The 26,584-nt window shown below is 38.2% G+C and overlaps 1 protein-coding gene across 1 annotated transcript in view; it reads left to right on the top strand.

Annotated features, from left to right (window-relative positions):
• Nucleotides 1-26,584, top strand: part of LOC149013125 (tRNA/rRNA methyltransferase (SpoU) family protein) — a 94,730-nt gene that overhangs the window by 11,978 nt on the left and 56,168 nt on the right. The window contains exons 9-12 of the mRNA XM_089158767.1: nt 7,690-7,771; nt 11,374-11,663; nt 11,777-11,890; nt 12,907-13,169. Coding sequence (XP_089014893.1) covers nt 7,690-7,771; nt 11,374-11,663; nt 11,777-11,890; nt 12,907-13,169 — 749 coding nt within the window. The remainder of the gene's footprint in view (nt 1-7,689; nt 7,772-11,373; nt 11,664-11,776; nt 11,891-12,906; nt 13,170-26,584) is intronic.

The following is a 26,584-nucleotide window of genomic DNA, read 5'->3' as shown; positions in this document are numbered from 1 at the left end:
AACTATTAATCCAGTCAATGGCCTATGTTTATTCAAAAGGCCTGGGACTAGAGCAAAACAGACTGCTGTTGGGAGAACTGGGAATACTTGTGTTAGTTTATGTGGCTGTCAACCTATTGGAAGTTTTTATACAAAATCAATGTTAGACTTGATAAAAGAGGAAAACCTGAGCAACTGTTAGAAATCAAGCTCTTGAGAACCTAAACAGTGGCTAAATCAATGAAGAGAACAGGAGAGAAGAAGAAGATAGGAGAAGAACCCAGCAGCAAGAGCCTGTGATTCTATATAGAACTCCTAGAATCGCAGGCTGTCTCTATTTATAGATTCCAAGGATCATGATACAACTTGAGAGACAAGAATACTTGTCCTCTGAAAAGGAAAGAAAAATACAACTCATGGACATAATATACTACTCATGAATCTGTCCAAAATAGAAAGAACCAAGAAAGGAAAGTATATGAAATTAGAAAGAAACTAGAAAATAGAAACTGTGCAATCCAACTCTCCCAAACCTTGTGGCACCAAGGAATCTTCTCCAAGAAAGGAAACGATATAACTCATGAACACACCAAGCTAGATGTCCTAGGCTTGTGCACCAAGGCAGCAGCCTTGGACCATGCGCACTAAGCTTATGCAACTCTCAACACTCCCCTGCAAGTTTGAGCATACAAGTCTCTCATGCCAAGCTTGCAACAGATAGATTGAAAACTAGGCTTGAACAGAGCTTTAGTCAACAAGTTAGCTAGCTAATCAGCAGAACCCACAAAGGTAGTCTCGATAATTCTCTTCTTGACCGCATCACGAACAAAGTGATAGTCCACCTCTATATGATTTGTCCTCTCATGGAACACTAGGTTGTTGACAATATAAGTTGCAGCCTAATTATCACAAAACATCTTCATAAGGGTGGGGATTTGAGAACCCATCTCCTCCAATAAGGAATGGGGTTAGATCAACTTGGCAGTCGTGTGGGCCATAGCTCCACTAAATTGGGCAACAATGGACTGTTTGTTACTCCTCCAAGTCACAAGATTCCCACCAAGGAAGGTACAATAACCTGTAGTAGATCAGCGATTAGCTGCAGATCCTGCCCAATCTGCCTTAGAAAAGGCCACCAAATATATTCTCCGATTTGGTCGATAAACAAGCCCTTTACCATACACACTCTTGAATTACTGAAGTACTCCCATTACTGCATCCCAATGAGCCTTTCTAGGAGATTGCATAGATTGACTTAACACACCTATAGAATAGGAAATATTAGGACGAGTAACAATGAGATAAATAAACTTTCCAATAAGACTCCTGTAGCAATGGACATCATCCAACAAGTCACCATCATCCAGTCCCAACTTCAACTAAGGATCCATGGGAATGTCAGTATGTTTAGTGACAATTTATGTCAAAAGATCCAAAATGTATTTTCTTCGTGACTAACTAACTCCTTTCTTATTGTGAATTACCTCAATGCCCAAGAAATACGGTAGCTTACTCAAGTCCTTGGTACAAAAATATTTATGTAAGTGTGCCTTGACTATATTGATAGCTGCAACATCCCTGCTTGAAAGAACAATATCATCAATGTAAACTGCCATAATGACAACTCTGCCATCCTGTCATCTAATAAAAATAGAATGATTAGAATAGCACTGGACAAATCCAAAAGATTCCATAGTTTTGCTAAATTTCTCAAACTAAGTCCGCGGAGATTGTTTTGAGTCCATAAATTGCTCTAATGGAGCTTACAAACATGGGCACTGTCCTCCTCCCGAGCAACATATCTTGGAGGTTGCTCCATATAAACCTCTTTATTGAGATCACCATACAAAAAGGAATTTTTGATATCAGTCTGAAAAAGAGACCTATTCCCAGGATAAAAAGAGGACTCTCATTTATAGTATTTATGAAAAGTTATTTTAGTTTCAGTAGGCTGACAAATCTTTGCAGGTCATTTGATTAACTTAATGCCTATGGCTTTGCTTTCTGACAAATCTCTGTTTTCAATTATTTTTTCCAAATGGAGTCCCGTTTTTAGTTACCATATTAGAAATCAAGCTCTTGAGAACCTAAATAGTGGCTGAATTGGTGAAGAGAACAGGAGAGAAGAAGAGAAGAAGAAGAAAGGAGAAGAACCAGCAGCAGGAGCTTGCAGTTCTAGATAGAACTCCTAGGATTGCAGGCTGTCTCTATATATAGATTCCAAGGATCATGATACAACTTGAGAGACAAGAATACTTGTCCTCTAAAAAGGAGACAAAAATACAATTCATGTACAAAATATACAACTCATGAATCTGTCCAAAATAGAAAGAATGAAAGAAAGTAAGTATATGAAATTAAAAAGAAACTAGAAAATAGAAACTATGCAATCCAACTCTCCCAAACCTTGTGCACCGAGGAATCTTCTCCAAGAAAGGAAACAATGTAAGTCATGAACACACCAAGCCAGCTGTCCAAGGCTTGCATACCAAGGCAGCAGCCTTGGACCATGCACACTAAGCCTTCGCAACTCTCTACAAATACAGTGGCCATTTTTGCAGGCACTTGTCAGTTTGGCACATCTCTCATGTACATGAGTAATCTGAGCTCCATACAGCTTAGGTCTTGAGAATGAAAAAGACTTTGTTCCTAATACTTAATGATAAGTTGTACAACAAGCCTTGGAAAATCATTCTCGTCACCCAATACTCTCGCCAAGTGGGACAACAGAAAATTTCCTCTAACAAATTTTATCTAGTGAAAGTGAATGAGTACTGTAACGCCAAGCCCAGGATAAGGATGCAGTTACTGCCCTCACAGATCACTATCAAATTAGGTTGAAGAAGATTATAAATATTCTGTGTACAGAACTTTGATAATTCATCAATATACTTGAGCATCAGAGATATCAAACTATTACAGTGGAAGACCATACAATGTCTGGTATTGAAGACTGCACTAAATCATTGACTTTTTTAAAATTACAATAACTGCTATTCAAAAATCGAAGATCATTTATAGGAGTACATCCCATAATGTAATTCTCCAAAAGGACAAATGAGTATTAGATACATCTGAACCTTTTCTCTGGTTTGCCTTTCTCTAGAAGGACTACAACCTTTTCCTTTGTGATCTACACACTCACATTTGATGTGGTCATGCTCCATAAAGTTAGTTGTAATCTCTTGGGTCAGCCCAAGTAGCCCATGGAGAAAGAATGTAAACATTTCAAGCTAATAGCATGCTGTGAAATTCACTAAGGACATGCTACTATTTGATCAAACTATGTTGTGTGTTGTTTTCTGACTTTACTTTGGTTGTGTCATTCTTTGTCTTTGCTTTTTCTATTATTCTTTGACTCTATTTCGCTTTTTATGTGGTCTACTTTGTTTGAGCTTTGGGTCGTATGCCACCTAGCTTATATGGAGGATCAAAGAACTCTACCGTGGGGATCTGGGAAGGTCCAACTATGGGACTAGGGAGGATCCATACTATATGTATATGCAAGAGTCAGCACCACTACAGAATTTTGGACATGCTCTCATGGGAACACTGAATATTCATGTGTCTGCTACATGCCTACATCAATAAAGATTCAACTATGGGAATCAGTGTAGATTTGGCTATGTTTGTGTATTTTAGCCAACACCTAGACCCTTTGGTGAAAGGGTGGATAGTAGTCAAGTTCTTTACTCAGCTTTTCTGTGTTTTTTAGTGCTCCCTTGATTTGTCTTTAATGATCTTTACCTCAATTCTTGGACAAGCTGGACAATGATGGAATCCTTAAAAAATTGGGAAACAGTAGTATCTCTGTCATTCTCTTTTGTTGAACTAGCCACTGTCCAAACCTTCAGCGTTGATTGTGCTTTGTCTTGTACTCTTCTTTTGCTGTGCTTTACTATATTATACTGATCTGTGCAGTGGTTTTCTTTTCTTTTTCTCTGTGCTATATTGTTCTTTACTATGCTTTACTTTTCTGTACTTGTTTTGTCTTATCATGCCTTACTTTGTGTGCAATCATTTATAAAACATCATAAAGGCAATGATTGTATGTTTCGTGGATGAGAAATCATGCAAAAATATGATAGAATTCCCCTCTTTTTTCTTTACTGAGTCTATGTTGTGCCTAACAGTAACTTTGCTACCTCTCTACTGCACTTTACCAGTGTATTTGGTGCTTCACAGTGAATTGTGGGCTGGCTGGATCCCTGCGTAACCATTTCAACATCAATAGTCTCCTATTTGATACTCTTGGAATGGTGGGATTGATTACCAACCAAACATAACTAAACTTGTCCTAATAGTGACTTGGGCATCTAAGCGACACTTGATGATCCAAAGTTGAACAAATAGCCAATTTGGCAAAACCTAAACCCCAAATTAGTGTTTTTTCTTGTTTTCCCGTACAACTTTGTGGAAATTCATCCACTTGCTATTTTTGTTTGTATGGCATCATCACAACAATATGGATCTTTCCAACCAATCGATTTCTCCAAAAACAAGAAATAAACCAAAAAAGAAGAAGTTATATTTCATCTTTTCCATGCTTGAAACATTAAGAAATCTCAAACCTTTGATCCTCAAAGCCCAAGGAGCGATTCCCCCTAGTTTGCAACTCAATCCCATGTCCAAGAAGTGTTCTTACTTCAATCCTCCTCGTTCCCCTTTCATTCCTCTCTCTTTCCTTTCTTTCTAATTTTGGGTGAGAATTGAACATTTGAAGCCTGTACCTTTAAAGTCATTCTTGCAGTTACTGTCAACCTCATTCAAACTTGCTGGATGGGATCCGAGACCTCTGGATGCTTTATGGAGTTTGGTTGAAAGCAAACCATATAATCTGCACTCGCCTGTTGGGGCAAATTCAGACTTAGTTGCCTTTCTGTAGTTAATCTTTGTCTCCTGCTTTGACCACTACTTGGCCGATACTTATTGAGATAGCATTCATTTTGTGTTGGAAACTAGACTTAATGGCTACGTTTCATGTGAACCAATTGAAGTCTTTTTCTCTATATTTGGTTCAAATCTGACTGATGTCCATAGACAGCTTACTCACTTACTGTATGCCATCTTGTAATTTTCTCGCCTTAACTTAGTTTTACCTGATTCTTTTTTCACAATACATGCAACTCAAGTATATTACATTTTTCATGTTTTGGGATTCCCCTAGGGCTCACTTAAGTCCTTTAGGGCATTCCCTATTCCCTTTTTGGCCCCCACTCAGTTTATGATACCCGCATCCCCAAATCCACCCCCTTGTCCGCCTTCATTTCCGATGGTTCTTGGACACCCGTTCTCACATAGGTTTGATACTCCCTTCCCACCCTCTCCAACTCCCCCAATGACTAACCATTTGGCTTTCATCCCCTACCAAAACCTTCTCCATGCCCATAACCCAAAACCTTGTTGGCCTCCACTGGTTTGGTTCAAAGGCCACATTCCCCGGCACTCCCTTACCTTTTGGAGGGACCTTAACCTTGCCCTCCCCATCCAATCCTTCCTTATTGGCTGCCATATCCCTATAAACCCAAATTGTATCCTTTGTTGGAATGGATCGGAGGACCTTGATCACCTATTCTTTTCATGCCCTTTTTTCAGATCTATCTGGGAGAAAGCCCTATCTTTCATTTGGCCTTGCTCGAGGTCCTCCTTTGGTTTTGCTAGTGATTGGTATTGGATTCCGAGAAACTTTACAGGTTCTACCATTTGTGATCGGGTTGGTAAGCTCGTGTTCTGTGCCACTATCTATCATCTTTGGTGGGAGCACAATCTCAGAAGATGGACTTCCAAATCCCACTCCAAAGATATGATTTGTAATGCCATCTTCTTTGATGTTTCTTCTAAACTTGTAATTTCTCCCCACCCCCTGATTGATGATACCCCAAGGAACATGTTTGTTGTTGCCTCTTGGGGTCTTAACTCTTCTTTTTGGTCTTCCTCTTAAAGGCCGCTTTGTTTTCCTCTTTCGTGATTTAATTATTTATTCATCCAAAAAAAAAAGAAGACAATTTCTACTTTTGGTATTTGTCCATATGGTCCACACCCAATTTTGGGTCCTTCTAAATTATAAACAAATCTCATTCAACTTTGCTTTGTGATATCCTTTTGTTGGGATAATTCTCACAGGAATTTTTGAAGACGAACCCTGTTTTATACCTTATAGACAACAATGATCATATTAATTTTCCTTTTGTGGGTATTCTTTCGCAAACAGGGGAAAAAAATACAATGAAGTTTCATTTATCCGATTTTTTCCTCCATATTGTGTTGATCTTGGCTGCAAAAGATCTCACTGGTTCTTCCCTAGTTTGATGCCATTTTTCACATTATTTGGTGTCAAAGTTAAGAAATTTAAGAAGAGGTGGTTCAACATTAACGGTGGTTCTGTTCTACTTGAAGATTCATTATGCAAGTTGCATTTGGCATCGTACCTAACTCAAGAAAGACCTTTTTTCTTTTCAAGATCAGAAGTGTTGATGTAGATTGAAACTCGAAGAGAAAACTCCAAATACCATCGATGTTACTGTTCACATAAACAGTGTCACAGACCATATGTGCCTTGTCTGGGGAAGCTTTTTAGAATTTCTTGTGGGCCCATTAAGTGCAGATAGCTTATATTCTAATGCTGCCAAAGTTTAATTTCATTTTAATATTTTCATAGTAGGCTTTAAGTTTCTATTCTTAGTTTATTTCCTTTTGTTGTTAAGTTTCTAATTTTCACCTACTCGTAAGGGAAGCATAGCTGCCCATAAATATGTACAAGCTCTTAGGAGCACCCCACTGATTTCATAAATGAAAGATTGAATGTTGCTTTTATGCAAGAATCCTTGTCCTTGGGTTCCTTGTTGGGATGCAAGGCTGACAAACCTGGATGGTGAGAGCTTAATTCACTTATCCTCCTTTATTTGCTTCCTCCCCTGCTCTACTCTATCTCCCCATGAAAGTGCACATCTGAGACCACAATCCATCCTCAACACTTCTTGAAGTCTGCTGTTGACTGCTATTTGCTACAATATGGATTGAAGGCTGTTGCACTCTTGTGAGTTCTTTTACTGCTGCAATTTGTGAATGTCATAATTTGACAACCCTTGGTCAGAATTGGTGGAGATGGAGGGTTGAATCACCTAACCAAGGGCTACACTTTATCACTGGATTAGATCTCAACAGACTTGCTAAGTTTCTAGTTTGTTCCATTTTTGAGTTGTTAGCCATTGTAAATGACTAATTTTTGGATCACATATTCCCCTCAATTCCCTCTGCTGGTTGTATGAACTTGTCTAGTTTCTATTTTGATGTTCTGGCAGTTCTGCTGCATCCTATTATTGATCCTACTGTAGAGTGGTTCTTTGTGAGCTAGTACATTATGTGATTATGTCAACTTTGCAATTGGCACAGTTTTGAAGCTTGTCCTTAATTTGGAATTACAAATTTGAATGTGCCCATTGCAAAATTTGATCGACTTTTTGGTTTTTGCAAAAGCAGTTAAGTCGCAGTGTTTGTATTTATGTCATTGACCAAATTAAAATATTGTCAATATTTTGATAGGGAATATCTTGCTTAAGTTACTTTTCCTTGGATGATATGATTGTCCCAGAAATGGTGTATTGCATATTCTGATTTATGCATTACAAAATTGCTTATTTCATGTAATCTGTTTTCAAAGAAGTAATATTTGTTTAAAGTTATATATCTGAAGAGTGTATTATTTTCTAGGTGTCAAAGGAGTATACTCTTCAAAAACAATTGAAGGTGCATCCAATTTTTTTGGCCAGTTCTCCACTTATTTCTCTGGGGGGTAAGCTGTCATCTTATTTCATGATTATGATACTTGTGAAATTTGGTCGAGTTTCAAATTCTCAACAAAGCATAGCAGAGTTCACTTTTGGCAACTCAGTACCATCTTGGACATTTTGTTTCGGATGTTTATCATTGTTAGTGTTTCAACTAATAACATAATTCAGTATGTTGGTTTTTTAGTGAAGCTAAACTGTATATACTGCACTTTATGTCTTTATCCTTGCTATTTGCGATTGGCTGCATCTCCCCTTTTGAGATGATACCTAATTTATCCACTAATGCAATCAAATATCCAATTTTGAGAGCTTCATGGTAGGAAGATTCAACTAGCAAACACTCCAATATTATTGGGGAGTTCTTTGACCTTTGCCTCCCAATCCAATCATTTTTTATCCATAGACACTTTACTATCAACCTCAACTGTATCCTTAGTGGGAATGGCCCTAAAGATGTGAACCATCTCTCGTTCTCTTGCTCTATATGGGGGAAAGGCACCCCAGTTCAGGCCTGCTCTAGATGCTCTTTTGTGTTCTTGAGGGATTGGTTGTGGCTCTTTTGGGACCCTTTTCTGGCACATCTATTTGTGATAGGGTTGGTGAGTTGGTGCTTGGTACTAGAATATCTCACTTATGGTGGGAACGTAACCTCAGAAAATGGGCCTCTAACTCTAGATTGCTGGACTTGATTTGGAAAGGCTGAAAGGCATATGCTTTGATATCTTTGCTAGACTTCAGTTGTTTCCGCAGTCACCAGTTTTGGATACCCCAAGAAACAGGCTGGTTGTTGTTACTTGGGTTTTTGTTCCCCCCTTATTGCTGCCTAGTTGCTGGTAGTGCCCCCTTTTTTCCTTGTACATTCTTTTCCTCTCCCCCCTTTCCGAGCTTCTTTGGTAATGATAATTTCATCCATAAAAGAAAAGAATATTACTAGGGAGTTGATTATGAAATCATTGACGAAGATGTTAAAAATGGATATGAACTTTGTATATAGACAACAATGTTGCTGAAAGGTCTTCTTAGGTAAAGACTTCCAACTGGACTATGATTTTTATCTGGCAAGGCATCTTCATGTATGCGGTTTCAGCCTTATGCATATTAGAATTTGACCTTGGTAATCTTTGATGGTGGAAGATGGAGATTCTTTAGGTTGGGATTACTGGCTTACGGTCCAACTGTCTCTCCTAGAGTAGAGCAGGAATGAGTCTTCAATCATGGTTGAGAAGTGACCTCTATGCGTGAGCTTTGTTTCTTCTCTTATAAACTTGATGCAATTGTATCAAAGGTCTAATTAGGGATAATAATGTAAATGTTCCTTTTCTCCTCTGGTTAAAGTTGCCAGTAGCATTTTTAGGGTCCAAAATGTGTTTCGGGTTTTCAGTTCATGATATAGTCAAAACCTATTCTTGTTTCAAGATAGAATTAGGATTAGGTGCTCAATTCCATTTAATTTCTTGGCTGTACCCAATGATGGAGAATCGGAGATTTAGTGTTTTGGGAATGAAATTTTGCTTGGTTAGTCAGTTACACTGAGTCACTGATGGCTTCCATGAGCTGTGTGTACCTCCCTCCCTTCTGATTCTTGTTCTTTGAGTGTCTTCCCCTTATGGTACTCTGTCCACTGCTACTATCTTCCCTCTGTCCAATCTCAGGTGGGGGGGGGGTGTTTATACTTGCCTACCGGATGTAACTTCAACTCCAGGAGTTCATGTCTTCAAGCCCTTGTTGAAGAAAGAATCAGGTCTGGTTCATCTACTAGAATTGTCATCAATATGAGACCCTGATTTCAGATTTCACTGATTGATTGCAAGCAGAATGTTGAGACTAGTTCTTGGGATCAGCTGACCTTGGCACTGCTGATTTTGTTTCCGAAATTGCAAGGAGAATTATCTTCATGTGAGGGAGTTCCCCATCTCTCTTCTATTGAAATCTGCACTTGCACCATGTGTAGTTCGAAGCTTGTATGAGGATTGAGATAAAGGAGAATTTTTTTCATTCAGGGGGGGGGGGGGTTTCTTTCCAACCAAACGAAAAACAAATTCTTTCGAAAAATGGTATAATTAGTATGGACTTTACTGCTTCTCACCCGATATATTAGCGAAACAAATCCTGTTACTGAAATTGTACTGAGATTTCACCAATGAAACCTTTACTATGTTTATGGGCCTCCCTTGAGGTGTCGGATTCAAAAGAAATGTTGCACTCTTAACTGCAAACACCAATATTGTGTTAGACTAAAGTACTTAAGGCTCTGTTGATGTGATTTTTGGAATTACAGCAGATGCTCCCCCCCCCCCCCCTTTTTTTTTTTTTTAATGGGGGACAGAATATGGAGAAGAAAGAAGGATAAAAAGATGGGGAAGAAGGAGAAAACCTAAGAAGATTCAGAGTTGTAGCAGCGGAAGAGGGAGAAGAGGACTCATAAGAAGAGAAAAAAGGGGGTGGGGTGTCAGGGAGGGGTTTAACGCACAAAGTTCAAGCTTTAATTCATGTTTTAAGCTGATACAAGCATTTAAATGATAAAGAAACATATTCCAATCAAATTAGGATTCTTACTGATTTAAGTTAACTAAATTTATGTTGAAAGTATGGGCTGAGGTTTTTCTAATTAGGGTAGGATTCCGTTTCCTAACAAGTCTAGAGTTAGTTTCTTATTTCTATTTGTTTTGTATTTTCTTTTCCTACTCAGAGTGGGACTCAAGTCACTCAACTAGATTTTAACTATAAATGCCCTATTGGAGCCTAGGAATCAAATAACTTTGAGCAATATCTCTCCAAATTACATCAATTTATTCCTAGATAACCTACCCAAACTGAAACTTTGGTTACATAATTATCCCAATAAATAAATAATAAATCCCAAATATCTTTATAACTCTCATGCAAGCCAACATCTCCTTTTTTCTTGTAAGCTGGACTTGGGGCCCACCAAATCTGAAGAATATCTCGTAGGTTAGCTATGCACGTTGCATGTTACGGTAGGGTGAACAGTGACTTATGATGGTTGTCCTGCATCAATTATCCTAGAGTTCGAAAAAACTCGACGATTAGTTCCATTTAAAAAAGATCTGCATCTCTGGAGTGGCATCTACAAAATTCTATTTTGGTGAGTTTTCGTGTTTATTATAAACTATCAGATCTGGTTGTGTACACATGTCAAAGAGGGAAAGATTAAGGTGAGACCAAGAAGGCACCAATTTAGGCAAAGCCATCCGGACACCTTGATAATTATGTTGGATACAAATGCCTTAGCTGGATCGTATCCTCGCTCTACCAATTCTGTCTTTACTTGTACTGTTTTATCATAATATGTTAGCACAGATAATGTTTTGCTTAATGTAATTCTATGTTCTTTCATCTTTTTAACAAAAGGAACATATTGTTGTTGTATGTTAGTGTAGGAACATTCTACTGGGATTTGAGTATATTTTAAGTTTTTAACTGCCATTTTTCCTTGATCAACTGGTAGACTATGCTGTCTTTAAGCTGAGTGGATTTTAATTGGCGTAGTTGCCAGAGTAGCCCTAGCCAATCAATAGACTAGTTGCTTGAAAAAATAATTTTGGAAATGGATGCGGATAAACCACGTCATATGTCTGTACAGGGAACGGATTGCATTCCTCTGCAATCTAGCATCTGTTGCTAAACAAGAATCTTTTTGCCGAGCGGGATTGATGGCTTTTACTGTCTGCATTGCTTCAGCTGCTGTTGCAGCTGAACCACCTTGGGAAAGTGAAGCACAATGTCATGGAGGTGGTGGTTTTTGTGAGATGCCTCAAGCAGAATCCTCTCAAGAAAATCTTCTCTGCAATAGCAAGGCAGAACTATTGGATATTCTGAGACTTATTATAGAAGACAGCAAACAGCATTTCAATCCTAATTATCGTCTTCAAGGTTTTTGATTTGTGAGCTGATTATATATTGGTGTATCACACAATTCTTCTTTTTATCAAATTGAACTTCCATTCTTTGATAATAAAATTGTCTCTACTTATTATGACTTTCAGTTTCTAAGGAAATCTTCAAGGCTGCTTCTTCAGTGATGTGCCCCACTGATGTGACCCTTGAGATGCTTCTACACTTCTTTTCAATGCTGCCACGAGAATTTTCTGATTATGGTGGTATGTGAAATTATTGGGCATATATTAATAAATTGTTTTATTTATTTGCCTGTACCCTATTATTGGGATTTAGATTTGAAAAAGGATTTGAGTTGATTTTGTTTATTTGAAGCCTGTGTGGCCCAGGTAGATTGGCTCATCCTTGTTTTCCACCCTCTTTCTTTGCTCTTCTCCTATGAGACCTCTTTTCTTGTTAATATTTCCTTGCAGTCCTACTCTTTTTGGGTGGTACTTGTAGCCCATCTGATTTGAAGAGGACTCCTTTAATTCTGTCCCTTTTGATATGATATTGTTGGTTTTGCTCACAAACTCATAGGTGACCAAGCTACCAAATTTGGATGCCACCTGGATTGTGAAGAACAACTTTAGACTTGGCTCTTCTTGTACTGACAGGTTGTGATTTTAGATTAACCACTATATAGCAAGTTGATTTATGGGGCTATTTCTTGCTGGAATTAAAAGGTTGATCCGTTGATGTTGAGGTACTGTACTTGGAAATTTCAGTTTGGACCATTACCGTATGGAGAGCTTCCTCTATAGGAATATCTTTGGTTTACTGCTTGATTCTGATGTTGTAGACAACCTCATTTTCTTCTCTTCTATCTCTTTGATATATCTTTAAGTATTAACCAATTATTTCTGTTCGCTTTACCACCCTTCTAATTCTTTTATTCTAAGATTTTATTCCTTTTGTTATTTTCTGGAAACCTCAAGTAGTTGTCTCCTTTTGTGTTATACCTCCATTTCTATTTACTTGGTTGCATCTGAAATTCAAGAAGATTACAGTATTGCTGTATATCTTTGATTTGATCTTTCTATGAGTTTGATGGGCCCCATAGAGATTCCAAATAGGGTTTTTGAACACAGGATTGTGCCAGTCTGTTCTCTAGATCTGCATGTCATGTTGAATTAATTTTTTCTTTACTTCCTTACATTTTTTGATTTATTAGCCATCATCTGTCACAGGCAGTTTAGTCTGGATGTTTCAAAATAATGCAATGATGTCTTGTTTCCAGGTTCCCTGAGAGGAAAAGCGCAAGAATGGTTTTCTGGAATTAATAGAAAGTGTTCGATTTCCAATTCCTCCACCACTAAAATGCAGGTTCTGAGTAGTCTTTATGATTTCCCTGAAAAGTTCATAAAGCATCATTACTGCCTTGATGCCTGTGTGACTTATGATGATGAAGATTTGGATGCATGGGGACTAGAAGTTCAGAGATGGATAAGGCTTCTTTTTCTTTTAGTCACAGAGGAGCACCATTTGGAACCTATATTCAGGGTTTGGCTACCTAGCCTTGCTGGCTTTTACTAGTTCATTCAGTTGTCTCTTTATAATTCCTCAACTATCTGATATTTAATCCCTATATATATTATGTTTGTTAATCACGTTGTTATATAGCAAGAAAGCTTAATCACTGGAATACGTGCATGATTGCACTTGCCTGGTCCAACTATTTTGACCAGAATACCATGGACTAATTTATGAATTATCTTCTCTCTTGTGTTGCTCATTGATATAATATCAAGTCTCTCTCCGATCTTTGGATGGTCTGGTGCTGAAAATTATATTCTTTTGATTCATTACATATTGCCATGAAGAAGAGGCAAGGTGTGGTGGAACTGTGGAAGAATCTTAGGCTGAGCATTATGAAACTTCCGTTAGATTCCAAATACTATTCCTCCAGCAGGACTTAATCTGAGCATTATAGAATACCCATTGGTTTTTTTTAGTAAAATTTATCTAACTCCAAATGGGTTAGATTTGTACAAAAGAAAAGTGGAATAGAGTCAATCAACATCAAGTCTATGTTTTGATGTTATCTGTTGGAGGCCAAGGGAAGGAAATTCCCAATTACGATTTGGTTCCACCAAGGCTCAGCTCTAAGCCGTAATCTGTTTCAACTTTTGATGGATGAGTGAACCAAGAGCATCCAAGACAGGCTACTGTGATGTATGCTCTTCTCTGATGATAATATTTTGGTAAGGCTGCATACAAATATTAGGAGACTTTCTGATATCTGAGTTCCATGACATAGTTGTTTTTTTGTCACAAAGAAATAAAGTGGGATGGGTGAGATTCAGAGATGAGACCAGAGTACTGTGTAGCCAACTCATTCCTATAATTTGAAGGAAGTTCTACAGGACTGTTGCCCAACCAGCTTTGATGTATGGGATGGATTGTTTAGCAGTTAAGAAGTGCCTTATAGCAAAGTTATGCATGGTAGGGAGGGAATGTTTAGAAGGATTTGTTGCAAAACCAGGAAGAGGACAGGCATATTAGAGCTGGTGTGGGAGATTCTCCACAATGATTAGCTCCAAGAATGTCATCTGAGATGGTTCAGTCATGTACAATGGAGGCCTGAGGATGTCCTGGACCTCCTGGTAAGGAGGAGTGTCTGGTTCTAATTGAAGGAGCTTAAAGAGCTAGGGCAGGCCTAAAATGATCATAGGAGAGGTTGTTAGGAATGACATGGATAATGGATTACCTGGGTTTTGTACAAAGTATGTCCACAGATAGAGCCTATTAGAGGGCAAGGGTCAATGTTGCCTGTGCAGTGTAGCTTAAACTTAAAGAAGTTTGTTGGGCTATTCTTTTTCCTCTTACCTCCCTGATTTTATTTATATCTTTTTCATTTTTGATTTTCCATTTCACACTTCTCTTATTTCATCCTTTCTTTTTAATCTTCATTCTCTTCCATTTTACTTTCTAAATGCCTTAGCTTTCTACTTAGTTGAATGGATCCTTGTGATCCTTGTAGCTGACCTTATTTATTTGGGACAAGGCTGAGTGTTGTTGCAGAGTTGATCAACACCAAGGGGCTCAAAATAAGATCCTAGGAACTGACTCACAGGAAAAGACGAACTAATTCAATGATTATAGTTTATAATGTCTGCCAATTCTCACCTTTTTATGGACGCTAGCAAAATTTCACGTGTAGACGCACGTGGTTTTAGTTATGTTGGTTGAGTCCTACTAGGAGTCCAACTCTATAAGAGTTTTTTTTCATGTAATTTTTTATTTTCTTGTTACCCAAGTAAGGGTATTTATGTAGCCGTGTTGCAAAAATCTCTCTCGAAGACCTACCTCCACCGCCACTGCAACTGTTCCATCACAGAAACTCATCGCAAACCCGTCAACCAAAATCTTCTTCTTCTTCGGAAACCATCGTAGAAACCCATTGCAAACCCATCTGCTCCATCGCAGAAACCCATCACAAACCCATCAACCAAAATCTTCTTCTTCTGATTTTTTTCTTTCTTTCTTCTTCTTCTGAAACCATTGCAAAAACCTATCTCTCGACCCATCTTTGCTCCTCTTCCTTCCGCCTTCTACTTCTGGTTTTTTTCCTCTTTTCTTCTTCCTGAAATGAAAGCTCAAAACTTTTATAACCCTTGAACCATTGAACTAAAATCATAGACCAAACTAGACCGGGGGTTTAATTGTAATTGCATATATATGAAAGGGTCTCTTTGAGAATTCAAAGATTTGTAGGGATCTATATGGAATTATCAATATTTTTAGGGGGCTATTTGTAATTATCCATATTTTTAGGGGCCTATTTGCAATTATCCATATTTCTAAGGGGCTATCTGCAATTATCCACATTTTTAGGGGCCTATCTATCTATCTATATATATATATATATATATATATATATATATATATTTCCATATGCAATTATACATATCTCTAGGGGTCTAATTGCACTTTTAGTATATCTATTTGTGCTTTCTCATATATTCAAGGGTCTCTTTTGAAAAAAAAATTAATGGTGTTACTTATACTATAGACCCTATTACTCCCTAAATTTGTTTTGGTGGTCCACCTATTCCATTCTGCGACATTCCAATTGTTTTGAAAGGGTGAAGATTGAAGAACTGCAGACATTTTTTAGGCATGGCAACCACCGAAGGTACTACTGCCTCCACTGGCTCTGAACATTACCCCACTCTTCATCCTCTTTCGGTAAGGTTCAATGGAACAAATTATTTTGATTTGATCTCGATCTGCCTACTTAACTATTGCCAGAAGAGGACTTGTTAGACACATTACGGGCGCCACTATCAAACCTACCACCATAGGTGTTTTACATGATAAATAGATCTCGAATGACTCTTTTATTATGTCATTCCTTTTGAATTCAAAAAATCCAAATATTGCTTGTGGATACCTATTACTTGATAATGTAGCCCAAATCGGAAGGCTACTACCTGAAACATAAGGACAATTGGGGAATGATACACAGGTTTATAAGCTATGGAAGAAACTTCACGAGACTACGCAAAAGAAATTGATTGTGGCCCAATATTATGCTTAGTCGCAATCTCTTTGGTCGGAATTGGATCATTATGGGGACTATCACCCCACTTAATCCGGATGATGTGGCTATTTGTAGGAAGCATGTTGATAATATTCGGGTATATGACTTCTTGGCTGGTTTGAATGTAGAATATGATCAGATCAGAGTGCAAATATTGAGTCGTTCTACCTTTCCTATACTAGAACAGTCTTATGCCTTTGTTCAATGTGAGGAAAACCGTCGATTAGCCATGCTTCATGCTCCTATTGTGGAGAAATTTGCCTTATAGTCTGTTAGCATTAAATCTGATTTGGCTAAGGAGATTGTCAAGTGTGAGCACTGTCACAAACCACGTTATACCAAGGCCTATTGTTGGAAGCTGCATGGGAAACCTGCTGATTTTGAGCAAAAAAGGACACAAAGAAAGGGAAAACCGAAGGCTAATCTTTCTAAGATAGTTTCCACAACACCCTCTATAAACGTTTGTTTTTCACAAGAGGAGTTAGCTACTCTGCGACGTATTCTGCAGTCTTCTACTGCTAGTATAGCCTTTACCGCTGCTTCCTTTACTACCCATACCAACTCCTACCTTGCTGCTTCAAATAAAACTTTTACAAGCTTTCATGTTTCTTCAGTTTCTGCTCCTTAGATCATTGATACATGAGCCACAGATTATATGACAGGTTTATCCTCCTTTTTCTTACATTATTCTCCAACTTTTGGAAGGATAAAGTTCGAATTACTGATGGCTCCTATTCTTCCATTGCTTAAAAAGGGACCGTCCAACATTTTCCGTCACTTTCTTTGTCCAAAGTTTTACATGTTCCCTCTTTCTCTACTAACTTGCTCTTTATCGGTAGTCTTACACATGACTTGAATTATAAAGTGACCTTTTTCCCATCTTACTATGTCTTCCAAGAACTGGTCACGGGGAAGGAGATTAGATGTGATAAACTAGACAATGGACTTTATTTGCTCGAGCCAATTGGAGGATCTACTTTTGCTCTAACTGCATCTTCTAATTAGGCCCATTCAGTAACATCAGACCTTCATCAGTGGCATTGTAGGCTAGGTTACCCCCTACAGGAACTCTTAAGAAAGTTATTCCTTATTTAGTTTCTTCTTGTAACAAGGATGAATTTTTTTTTGGAAGGCTGCATTTTGGCGAAGCAGACTCGTTCTACTTATTTACCTTCTCTTCATAATAGAAAATCTATTCATTTTTTGCCAATTCATACTGATGTGTGGGGCCCCTACCGACGTGTCTATTACTAACCATAGGTACTTTCTTACTTATATTGATTGTCACTCTCGTTCTATATGAATTTATCTTTTAAAAAAAAAAGAGGTTTTTTTATGTTTTCGTGATTTTTATAATATGATTAAAACCCAGTTCAATGCCACTAGTGAAGATCCTTTGCAGTGACAATGGCACATAGTATATTGATGGTGAATTTCAAAGATATCTCTCTGACTTTGGCATAATACACCAAATCATTTGTGTTGATATGGTTGCCCAAAATGGGGTTGCCGAAAGGAAGAATCGACATCTTTTGAGATAGCCCGTTCAATTGTGATTGCTATGACTGTCCCTAACCAATACTGGAGTGATGCTATACTTCTTATTACCGTATGAATAGGATGCCCAGTGAGATACTTGGTTTTAAATGTCCTAATGAGATTCTCCAAGGAGCCTCCTTTTTTGTTATTCCCTCAAAGATTTTTGGATGTGTGTTATGCCAGAATCATAACCCACCAGAGTATGTTGGCCCCCCACGGTGTATGATGCATATTTTTGGGGTATTTTGCTACTCATAAAGGGTATAAATTTTATCATCCTCCTTCCAGGAAAACCATTGTGTCCATGGATGTAATATTTAATGAGTCTTGCCCTTACTATACATTTCTCCAGGGGTAGAGTCCTAGAGGAGAGGTGTTCCTTCCAACTCTGGACCCTACCACACACATAGACTCCCACACACCACCAACACAACTTAGAGTTCAGGACGAGATTCCTGACTAGGGGGAGACTTTGGCTAGTATACCTGAGGACTCTAAGTCTCCCCCCTCATTTTTTGTACCATGTGAAGAACCTGGTTAGGGGGAGACCACTCCTGTGAGGCACACTATTGAGGTCTTTCAAAACTAGATTGACCAGAATAAGGAGGTGTAGACTTATCAGAGGAAGAATTACAACCAGCCAAAGCAGGTGGAGAAAGGTGACACGTTTCCACTTCAGTCTCATTGCACTAAAATCAGATTCTACTGTTCTCCCTGAGGTATCTTCTTCTAATCTTCCTATTGCTGTTAGAAAAGGAGTCAGATCTTGTACTCAACATCCCATAGCTAAATATGTTTTTTATGACTCTTTGTCTAACTCTTACCATGCTTTTATATCCTCTTTATTATTTATATCTGTTCCTAAAAGTTGGCAAGAAGCCTATGCTGATAAGAGATGGAAGGCAGCTATGGCAGAGGAAATACAGGCAATGAATAAAAATGATACTTGGGAGCTGGTTATACTTCCTTCAGGAAAAAACCCGTGGGCTATAAATGAGTGTTTGTGATTAAACAAAATATGGATAGATCAGTCAATAGGTTGAAGGCTATATTAGTTGCAAAGGGGTTTACCCAAACCTATGGGATTGGTTATCATGAGGCTTTTGCCTTTGTTGCTAAACTGAACACTGTTAGAGTTTTGTTGTCTGTAGCGGTGAACAAAGACTGGAACTTGCACCAACTAGACGTAAAGAATGCCTTCTTACATGGGGAGTTAGAGGAAGAAGTCTATATGGAAATCCCACATGGTTTCTCCAATGATAATACTACAAGGAAAGTTTGTCGGTTGAAGAGATCAATTTATGGGTGAAAACAATCTCCTTGATGCTGGTTTGGACGCCTCCTGAAGGCAATGACTTCTATTGGGTACATGCAAAGCAATGTTGATCATACACTGTTTGTCAAGAAGTCAGGTATTAATATCACACTTCCCATTGTTTATGTGGATGATATTGTTATCATAGGGAATGATGGTGAGGAAATTCAAAGGTTGAAGGACTTTCTTGGTAGAGAGTTTGAGATTAAAGATCTAGGGAAGTTACAGTACTTTTTAGGGATTGAGGTGGCTCGATCAAAGAAGGGTATATACCTATCCCAAAGAAAGTATGTCCTATTTGTATTATCACAAGTGGTAATGTTGGGGTGTAAAGCAGTTGATACTCTTATTGAAGTTGGAGCTAAACTTAAGGAAAAATATGTATTATCAGAAGTGGGAATGTTGGGGGTGTAAAGCAGTTGATACTCCTATTGAAGTTGGAGCTAAACTTAAGGAAAAAGAGGGAGAACCAGTGGACAAAGAAAGATACCAAAGGCTAGTAGGGAAGCTTATTTAGTTGGCCCACACTGCTAGACATCACTTATGCCATGGGGATAATAAACCAGTTTTATGTATGATCCATATTTAGCTCATATGAAGGCTATTACCAGAATACCGTAATATTTGAAGGGAATTCCTAGAAAAGGAATACTTTTGTCACCCACTAATAATCTAAGAATAGAAGCATACACTAATGCAGACTGGGTTGGATCTCCTGACAGGAAGTAAATTTCAGGTTATTGTATCTTTGTTTGGAGGTAATCTAGTTACTTGGAGAAGTAAAAAACAGAATGTGGTAGCTTTATCTAGTACTAAAGCTAAATATAGAGCTATGGTTCATGGAATTTGTGAGCTATTATGGTTGAACGGCTTGCTAGAAGATATTGGAGTTCAAGTTCCAAACCCTATGATGCTATATTGTGACAAGGCTGCCATTAGTATTGCCAATAATCCTGTACAATATGATCGAACTAAGCATATTGAAATTGACAAGTTTTTTGTCAAAGGAAAGCTAGAACATGGGCTCATCTGCATGCCTTTTGTGAGGTCTGGAGACCAAGTGACAGATATTTTCACTAAGGGTTTGAAGGAAGGAGATTTTTTTCCTATTGTAGGCAAGTTGGACATGACTAACATTTATGCCTCAACTTGAGGGGGAGTGTTGGTTGAGTCCTACTAGGAGTTCAACTATATTAGAGTTTTTGTTCATGTAATTTTCTGTTTTCTTGTTACTCAAGTAAAGGTATTTATGTAATAGTGTTATTTCCACTTTATTATAAATAGAGGGCTTGAGATCACATTAATCAATTCAAGGCATTCTATCAACATTGTGTTTCCTAACAAGTTATTTCCTGAAATAATTTAAATATATAAACCTTTTCTTTTAGGAGAACGGAAAAAGGGTCAATGTTAATTATCACTTTTTCTTTTATGGATTTTAAACTTTTGAACGGTTAGGAGTTATTAACGTTGATTGATCATTGATGTGGTAAGTGGTAATTGTTTAGGGGTTACCTTTTTGTCTTCCTTCTTTAAAGGTTGTAAAGGATAAGCCTCTGAATTCAAATTCAAATTCAATCCACCGTAATCAACCCTATCCTCAATTGATCTTATCTCCAATTGATCAAGAAGAGCTTAAGTTATGGTTAAAGTGTCAACAAGTTGTAGAGTTTGATTGTAAACAAGTTGTAATTCAAATATTCGAATTGTAATTCAAATAATATTAATATACATCTCCCACTCACGAATTTGAGGGTGGAAGAATTCTCTCTTAAACGAAATTCTAACTTGGTATCAGTTTTTCAGCCTCTAACCACCGTCCACACGATCCTCAGGACCAGCTCCACCACTACCATGGTTTCTCCTCTGATTTTACCTACCAACATCGTTTCTCTCCTACCTGGAAAGCTTGATTGAAGCAACTATCTCCTTTGGAAATCGCAAATTTCTCCCTTTACTTCATGCACATGACCTTTATGGCCATGTCGATGGAATCAATCCAGCTCCTCCTCAGACCATACCCAATCCCTCCACCACATCACCCACACCAACCTCCATTCCTAACCTTGCATATTCTCAATGGCGTAAGCAAGATCAGATGATTTTATCTTGGATCATCTCCTCCCTTTCTGAAAGTGCTCTTTCTCAAATCGTTGGTCTCACCACTTCCCACGTTGCTTGGAGTTCCCTTGAATGGACTTATGCCTCCCAATCTCAAGCCTGCATAATGCAACCAAAATACCAACTCTTGCAAATTCGCAAAGGCCACTATTCTATGGCCAAGTATGTTTAGAAGATTAAATCTATTGTTGACCATCTCGCCGCCGTTGGTCACTCAATTTCTGATGCTGATATTATCCTCACAATGCTTCGTGGCCTAGGCCATGAATATGAAACCTTTGCCACCTCTATTACCTCCCGTCTTGACCCTCTTCTCCTTGATGATTTCATAGGCCTTTTATTGAATCAAGAAATCTTCAAAGATCAAACAAGACAACAACTTGACTTGCCTTCATCAAAAGTTAATCTACCCACCAGATCAACCCCCCACCCCCTAATCGAAATCATGGCCCCTCTCACAGCTATGGCAGAGGATGAGCTCGATGTTACTCCAATCATGGTTGACATGCAACGCATCTTCCACCTCTCCTCCTTACCCCTACGGTTGCTTGTCAGATTTGCAACAAAACTAATCATACAGCGGTGCGATGTTATTTTCGCTATGCACCAAGTGCTAATGCCTCCAAGCTGAATTCTTCCGTAGAAGCTTTCTTAGCAGCACCCACGACTTCATTTGATCCTTCTTAGTACCTTGACTTAGGTGCCACTCATCATGTTACATCCAGTGTAACCCACATGGATACATCAATGCCTTACCATGGTACTGATCAACTTCACATTGGTAATGGCTTAAGTTTGCATATAAAAAATATTGGAAGTACTTCTCTATCAACCCCTTGAAAAATTCTTACTTTATCTAAAGTGTTACATGTTCCTTCTATTACTAAAAATTTGCTCTATGTGAGTAAATTTACACTTGATAATGATGTTTATGTGGAATTTCATCCAAGTTCTTGCTTTGTGAAGGATCTCAAAACGGAGACTGTTCTACTTTAAGGATCAATTGAAGCTAGACTCTATCGCTTCCATCTACCATCCGCATGTCCCTCTGTTCATCTCAGCGAACATGTGTCTCAAGAAGTGTGGCATGACCAATTAAGGCATCCGTTGAAGAGAACTTTGGACTCTCTTTCGTAGTTCTGGTCTGCACCAATCTTCATCTACTTCACCAATTTTGTGTGTCCCATGCCAGATGGGGAAATCGCATAAATTACCTTTCAAGTTGAATAAATCAAGGGTTGTATCTTTATTCCAGTTATTGCACTATGATATTTGGGGGGCCTCTCCGTCACCATCTACACAGGGTTATAGTTATTATATTTCTTTCTTGGATGATAACAACATATTTACATGGCTTTTTCCACTTGTACGTCTTTTGGATGCAAAGTATTCAAGCAGTTCTATTATTATGTAGCCAATGTCTTTAATTCCAAGATTCAAGTTTTTCAATTTGATGGTGCCAAGGAATATAAATATTTTGATATTTTTTTGAAGAGAGTGGTATATCTCATCAATACTCATGCCCACACACTTCTGAACAAAATGGGAGAGTGGGATGGAAGCATAAACATACAATAGAAATAGGCCTCACTCTTATGGCTCGTGCTTCAGTCCCCCTTATTTTCTGGTGTTATATCATAAAGATCCAGATCTTTTATTTCTCAAAATCTTCAGATGTGCATGTTTTCCTTAGTTACGGCCTTATAACAAAAACAAGCTGCAATATCGCTCCAGGCAATGTATTTTTCTTGGATACAACAAGTCACATAAGGGGTATGTATGTTATGATCCAACTCTTGGCCGATCCTACATCTCTAGACATGTAATTTTTTATGAAACAAAGTTTCCCTTTGTAACTCAACCTCCCAACCATCCTTCCCGCTCTCACTCTACTCCCACCATAGTTACAACTGATAATCTCTTTTCAAATTCGAATTCAAATTTTGAAATCTCCCATCCCATCCGAAATTCCAAATTTCCAATTCAAATTCAAATTCAAATTTTGAATTTTCCCACCCCACTCGAACTTCTAATACAAATTCAAAATTTTGAACTCTACTTTCCCACTTGAAATTCAAATTTTGAAATTTCTGAAACTTTATCTCAACCTCTCACCCCACCCGAAACCCTAGCCCATAACCCGCCTACACCATCCCATCCAACTCAACCTCAACCTTACCACGTGCAAACTTGATCCAAGACGGGTCATCCCAAACCCATCTCTAAATTGAACCTCCTAGCCACCTCTCTTGTTGATAATCCTGAAAATGAACCCACCTCATATACTATTGCCAGTAAAGACCCCAAATGGAGGCTTGCTATAAGCGACGAATTTGATGCTCTCTTACGTAATGGTACTTGGAGTCTAGTTCCTCATTAGCCCCACATGAATTTGGTTGGAAATAAATGGGTTTATAGAATCAAACAAAACAGTGATGTCTCTGTTTCACATTATAAGGCTCATTTGGTCGCCAAGGGATTTCATCTGCGTGAAGGAATTGATTATTTAGATACTGTTAGTGCCGTTGTCGAACCAACTACCATATGCTTGATTCTATTGCTAGCAGTTGCCCAAAGATGAACTCTTCATCAATTGGATGTTCAAAATGCATTTTTAAATGGTGAATTATTTGAAGAGGTTTACATGGTTCAACCACAAGGTTTCATTGATCCAGAGAGACCTACTTATGTATGTCACCTTCAAAAAGCTTTATATGGTTTAAAACAGGCCCCAAGGGCATGGTCCATCAGCTTTTTAGTTATTTACTCACTCTAAAATTCCCATAGTTCTCATTTGACACGGCAATATATTTTTGTGCTTCAGCACATCAAACATTCTATCTTCTTGTATATGTGGACGACATTGTCCTCATTGGATCTAGTTCTTCCGAGGTTATTTCTATCATTACAACCATTGGCAAGGAATTTTCCATTAAAGATCTCTGTGACGTAAAATACTTTTTACGGGTTGAGGTCACTCAGTCACTTGCTCATCTCACGGTTTACATTTGTGCTAGTCAAAATATTATTTTGATCTTTTCCGAAGGACCAATATACATGAAGCCAAATCAGTAGCAACCCCGACCTTCATCACCAAAGCAACCTCTGAGAAACCTCTCCTCTATGATGATCCGTCCACAATATAAAAGTACAGTGTATGCCCTTCAATATTTGACTCTCACACCGCCCTAATATAGCATTTGTTGGCAATAGGGTTTGTCAATAAATGCATCCGGTTAAATGAATTCTTTGTTATCTAAAAGAGACCCCATCTCATGGGATTTTATTTCGCCCATAACTAATCTTTCTATCACTGCCTTTAGTGATGCGGACTGGGCCGGTTCAGCTACTGATCGATGATCTCAAGTGGCTACTGAGTCTACTTGGGCCCTAACTTGATCTCTTGGAGTTCTTATAAACAACCCACTGTGGCCCACTCCTCTATAGAATCTGAGTACAAAGGGGTTGCTTATGCTAACGCTGAGTTGATATGGTTACGTCAGCTACTGCGTGAACTTGGGGTTGTCACTTTTGCACCAACTCTATATTGCGATAATATTGGAGCTACTTACCTTGTTGCTAATCCAGTCTTCCATGCATGAACCAAAATCTTTCAATCCGATTCGTTCCCATAGGAGACCAAATCGCAGACGTTCTCACCAAAGGCTTATCCGCTTCGAGATTCAAAATTTTAAAATCCAAGCTCACTGTTTGTTCCCAACCAATGACCTTGCGGGGGAATGTAAAGGATAAGCCTGAATTCATATTCAAATTCAAATCCACCGTAACTAAATGTTGAAAACATGGACTGAGGTTTTCTAACTAGAATAGGATTATGTTTCCTAATAAGTCTAGAGTTTTATTTCTATTTGTTTTATATTTCCTTTTCCTACTTAGTATAGGGCTTAACTAGGTTGTAACTATAAATACCCTATTGGGGTCTTGTGAATAATATACTTTTGAGGAGCAATTCTTCACGTTACAACATGGTATCAAGAGCCTAATTTCGATTAGGGAAGAAAGGAAGAAAGAGAGAACTAGAGACTGACCTCGATTTCTCCTTTACTCTCTACTTTGATTCTTTCTTCTGGCGTTTCCGCTCATCTTGAATCGTCGCCACAGCCGCTCCAAGAAGTTCAAGAATTGACTTCTTTTCTCTCCTTAAACGAACGCGGCTGTTCAATTCGGTCAAGGAGGGCAATTTTTGCAAATTTTGCGCTCGATCCTGCGACTTTGATGATTTAGGGCTTTTGGAATCTAATTTTGATATCTGGAATTTAACTCTCATCTCTCTTTACTTCTCCAGCTGCTCTGTTTCAGCCGATTTTGATGAATCTTGGCTTCTATCAGCTGGCTGCAGCGATTCCCTCTCTCTTTTATTTGGCTTTTATCTCCTTTTTTTTCTCTTCTTCAGAGGTTTTGAACCTCTGCTGGTCTACTGCTTTTGCTGCTTTTCGAGAGTGGAAGAGATTATTTTGGTTGTGGTTTTTTGTTTCTTAGATCCAAAACTGCTGGGTTTGTATTTCCCCGCTTTTGATTCTTGGTTTTTTGGATTGCAGGGTCTCTCCTTTGTTCTTCTAAGAGCGTTGCCTTTTTTTTTTTTCAGTTTCTTTTTCCTTTATACATATGCTGAATTATTCCTTCGATTCACAAGGCAGCTTTTGCAAATTTGAATAGTTTAAGGTACTGTTTCGTAATTTTGAAAATATTTTAGGGACTTTTTGTAATTTTGAAAAAGTTCAGGAATTTTCTGCAATTTTCAGTAATTTCAGGGACTTTTTCGTAATTTTGAAAAAGTTCAGGGACTTTTCTGCAATTTTTAACAATTTCAGGGACTTTTTGTAATTTTGAAAAAGTTCATGGGGCAATTTGTAAGTTTGAATGATTTCTCCTTGCGATGGTGACTTTGCCCATAGGAAAGCAGACTGTTGGGTGCAAATGGGTGTTTGTGATCAAGCACAAGGTAGATGGGACTGGTGAAAGGTAGAAGGCAAGATTGGCGGCCAAAGGGTTCACTCAAACTTATGGCATTGACTATCAGGAGACATTTGCCCCTGTTGCCAAGATGAACACAGTTCGTACTATTATTTTATGTGCAATTAATAAAGGGTGGAGTTTACAACAATTAGATGTGAAGAATGCTTTTTTGCATGGAGAACTCCAAGAAGAGGTATATATGGATATACCACTTGGGTATTCTACTACAGAGACTTATAGGAAAGTGTGTAAATTAAAGAGGGCTTTATATGGGTTGAAGCAATCTCCAAGAGCATAGTTTGGAAGGTTCCATAAGGCAATGATATCTAATGGCTATAAGCAGAGCAATGCAAACCACACTTTGTTCATTAAAAGAGATGGTTCCCACACTACTATACTTTTTGTATATGTGGATGATAT

This window comes from Hakea prostrata, chromosome 6, assembly GCF_041222555.1.
Source record: "Hakea prostrata isolate BN-2017 chromosome 6, UWA_Hpros_2, whole genome shotgun sequence".
NCBI classification, from domain to species: Eukaryota; Viridiplantae; Streptophyta; class Magnoliopsida; order Proteales; family Proteaceae; genus Hakea; species Hakea prostrata.
This window is presented reverse-complemented; position numbering and strand designations above follow the sequence as displayed.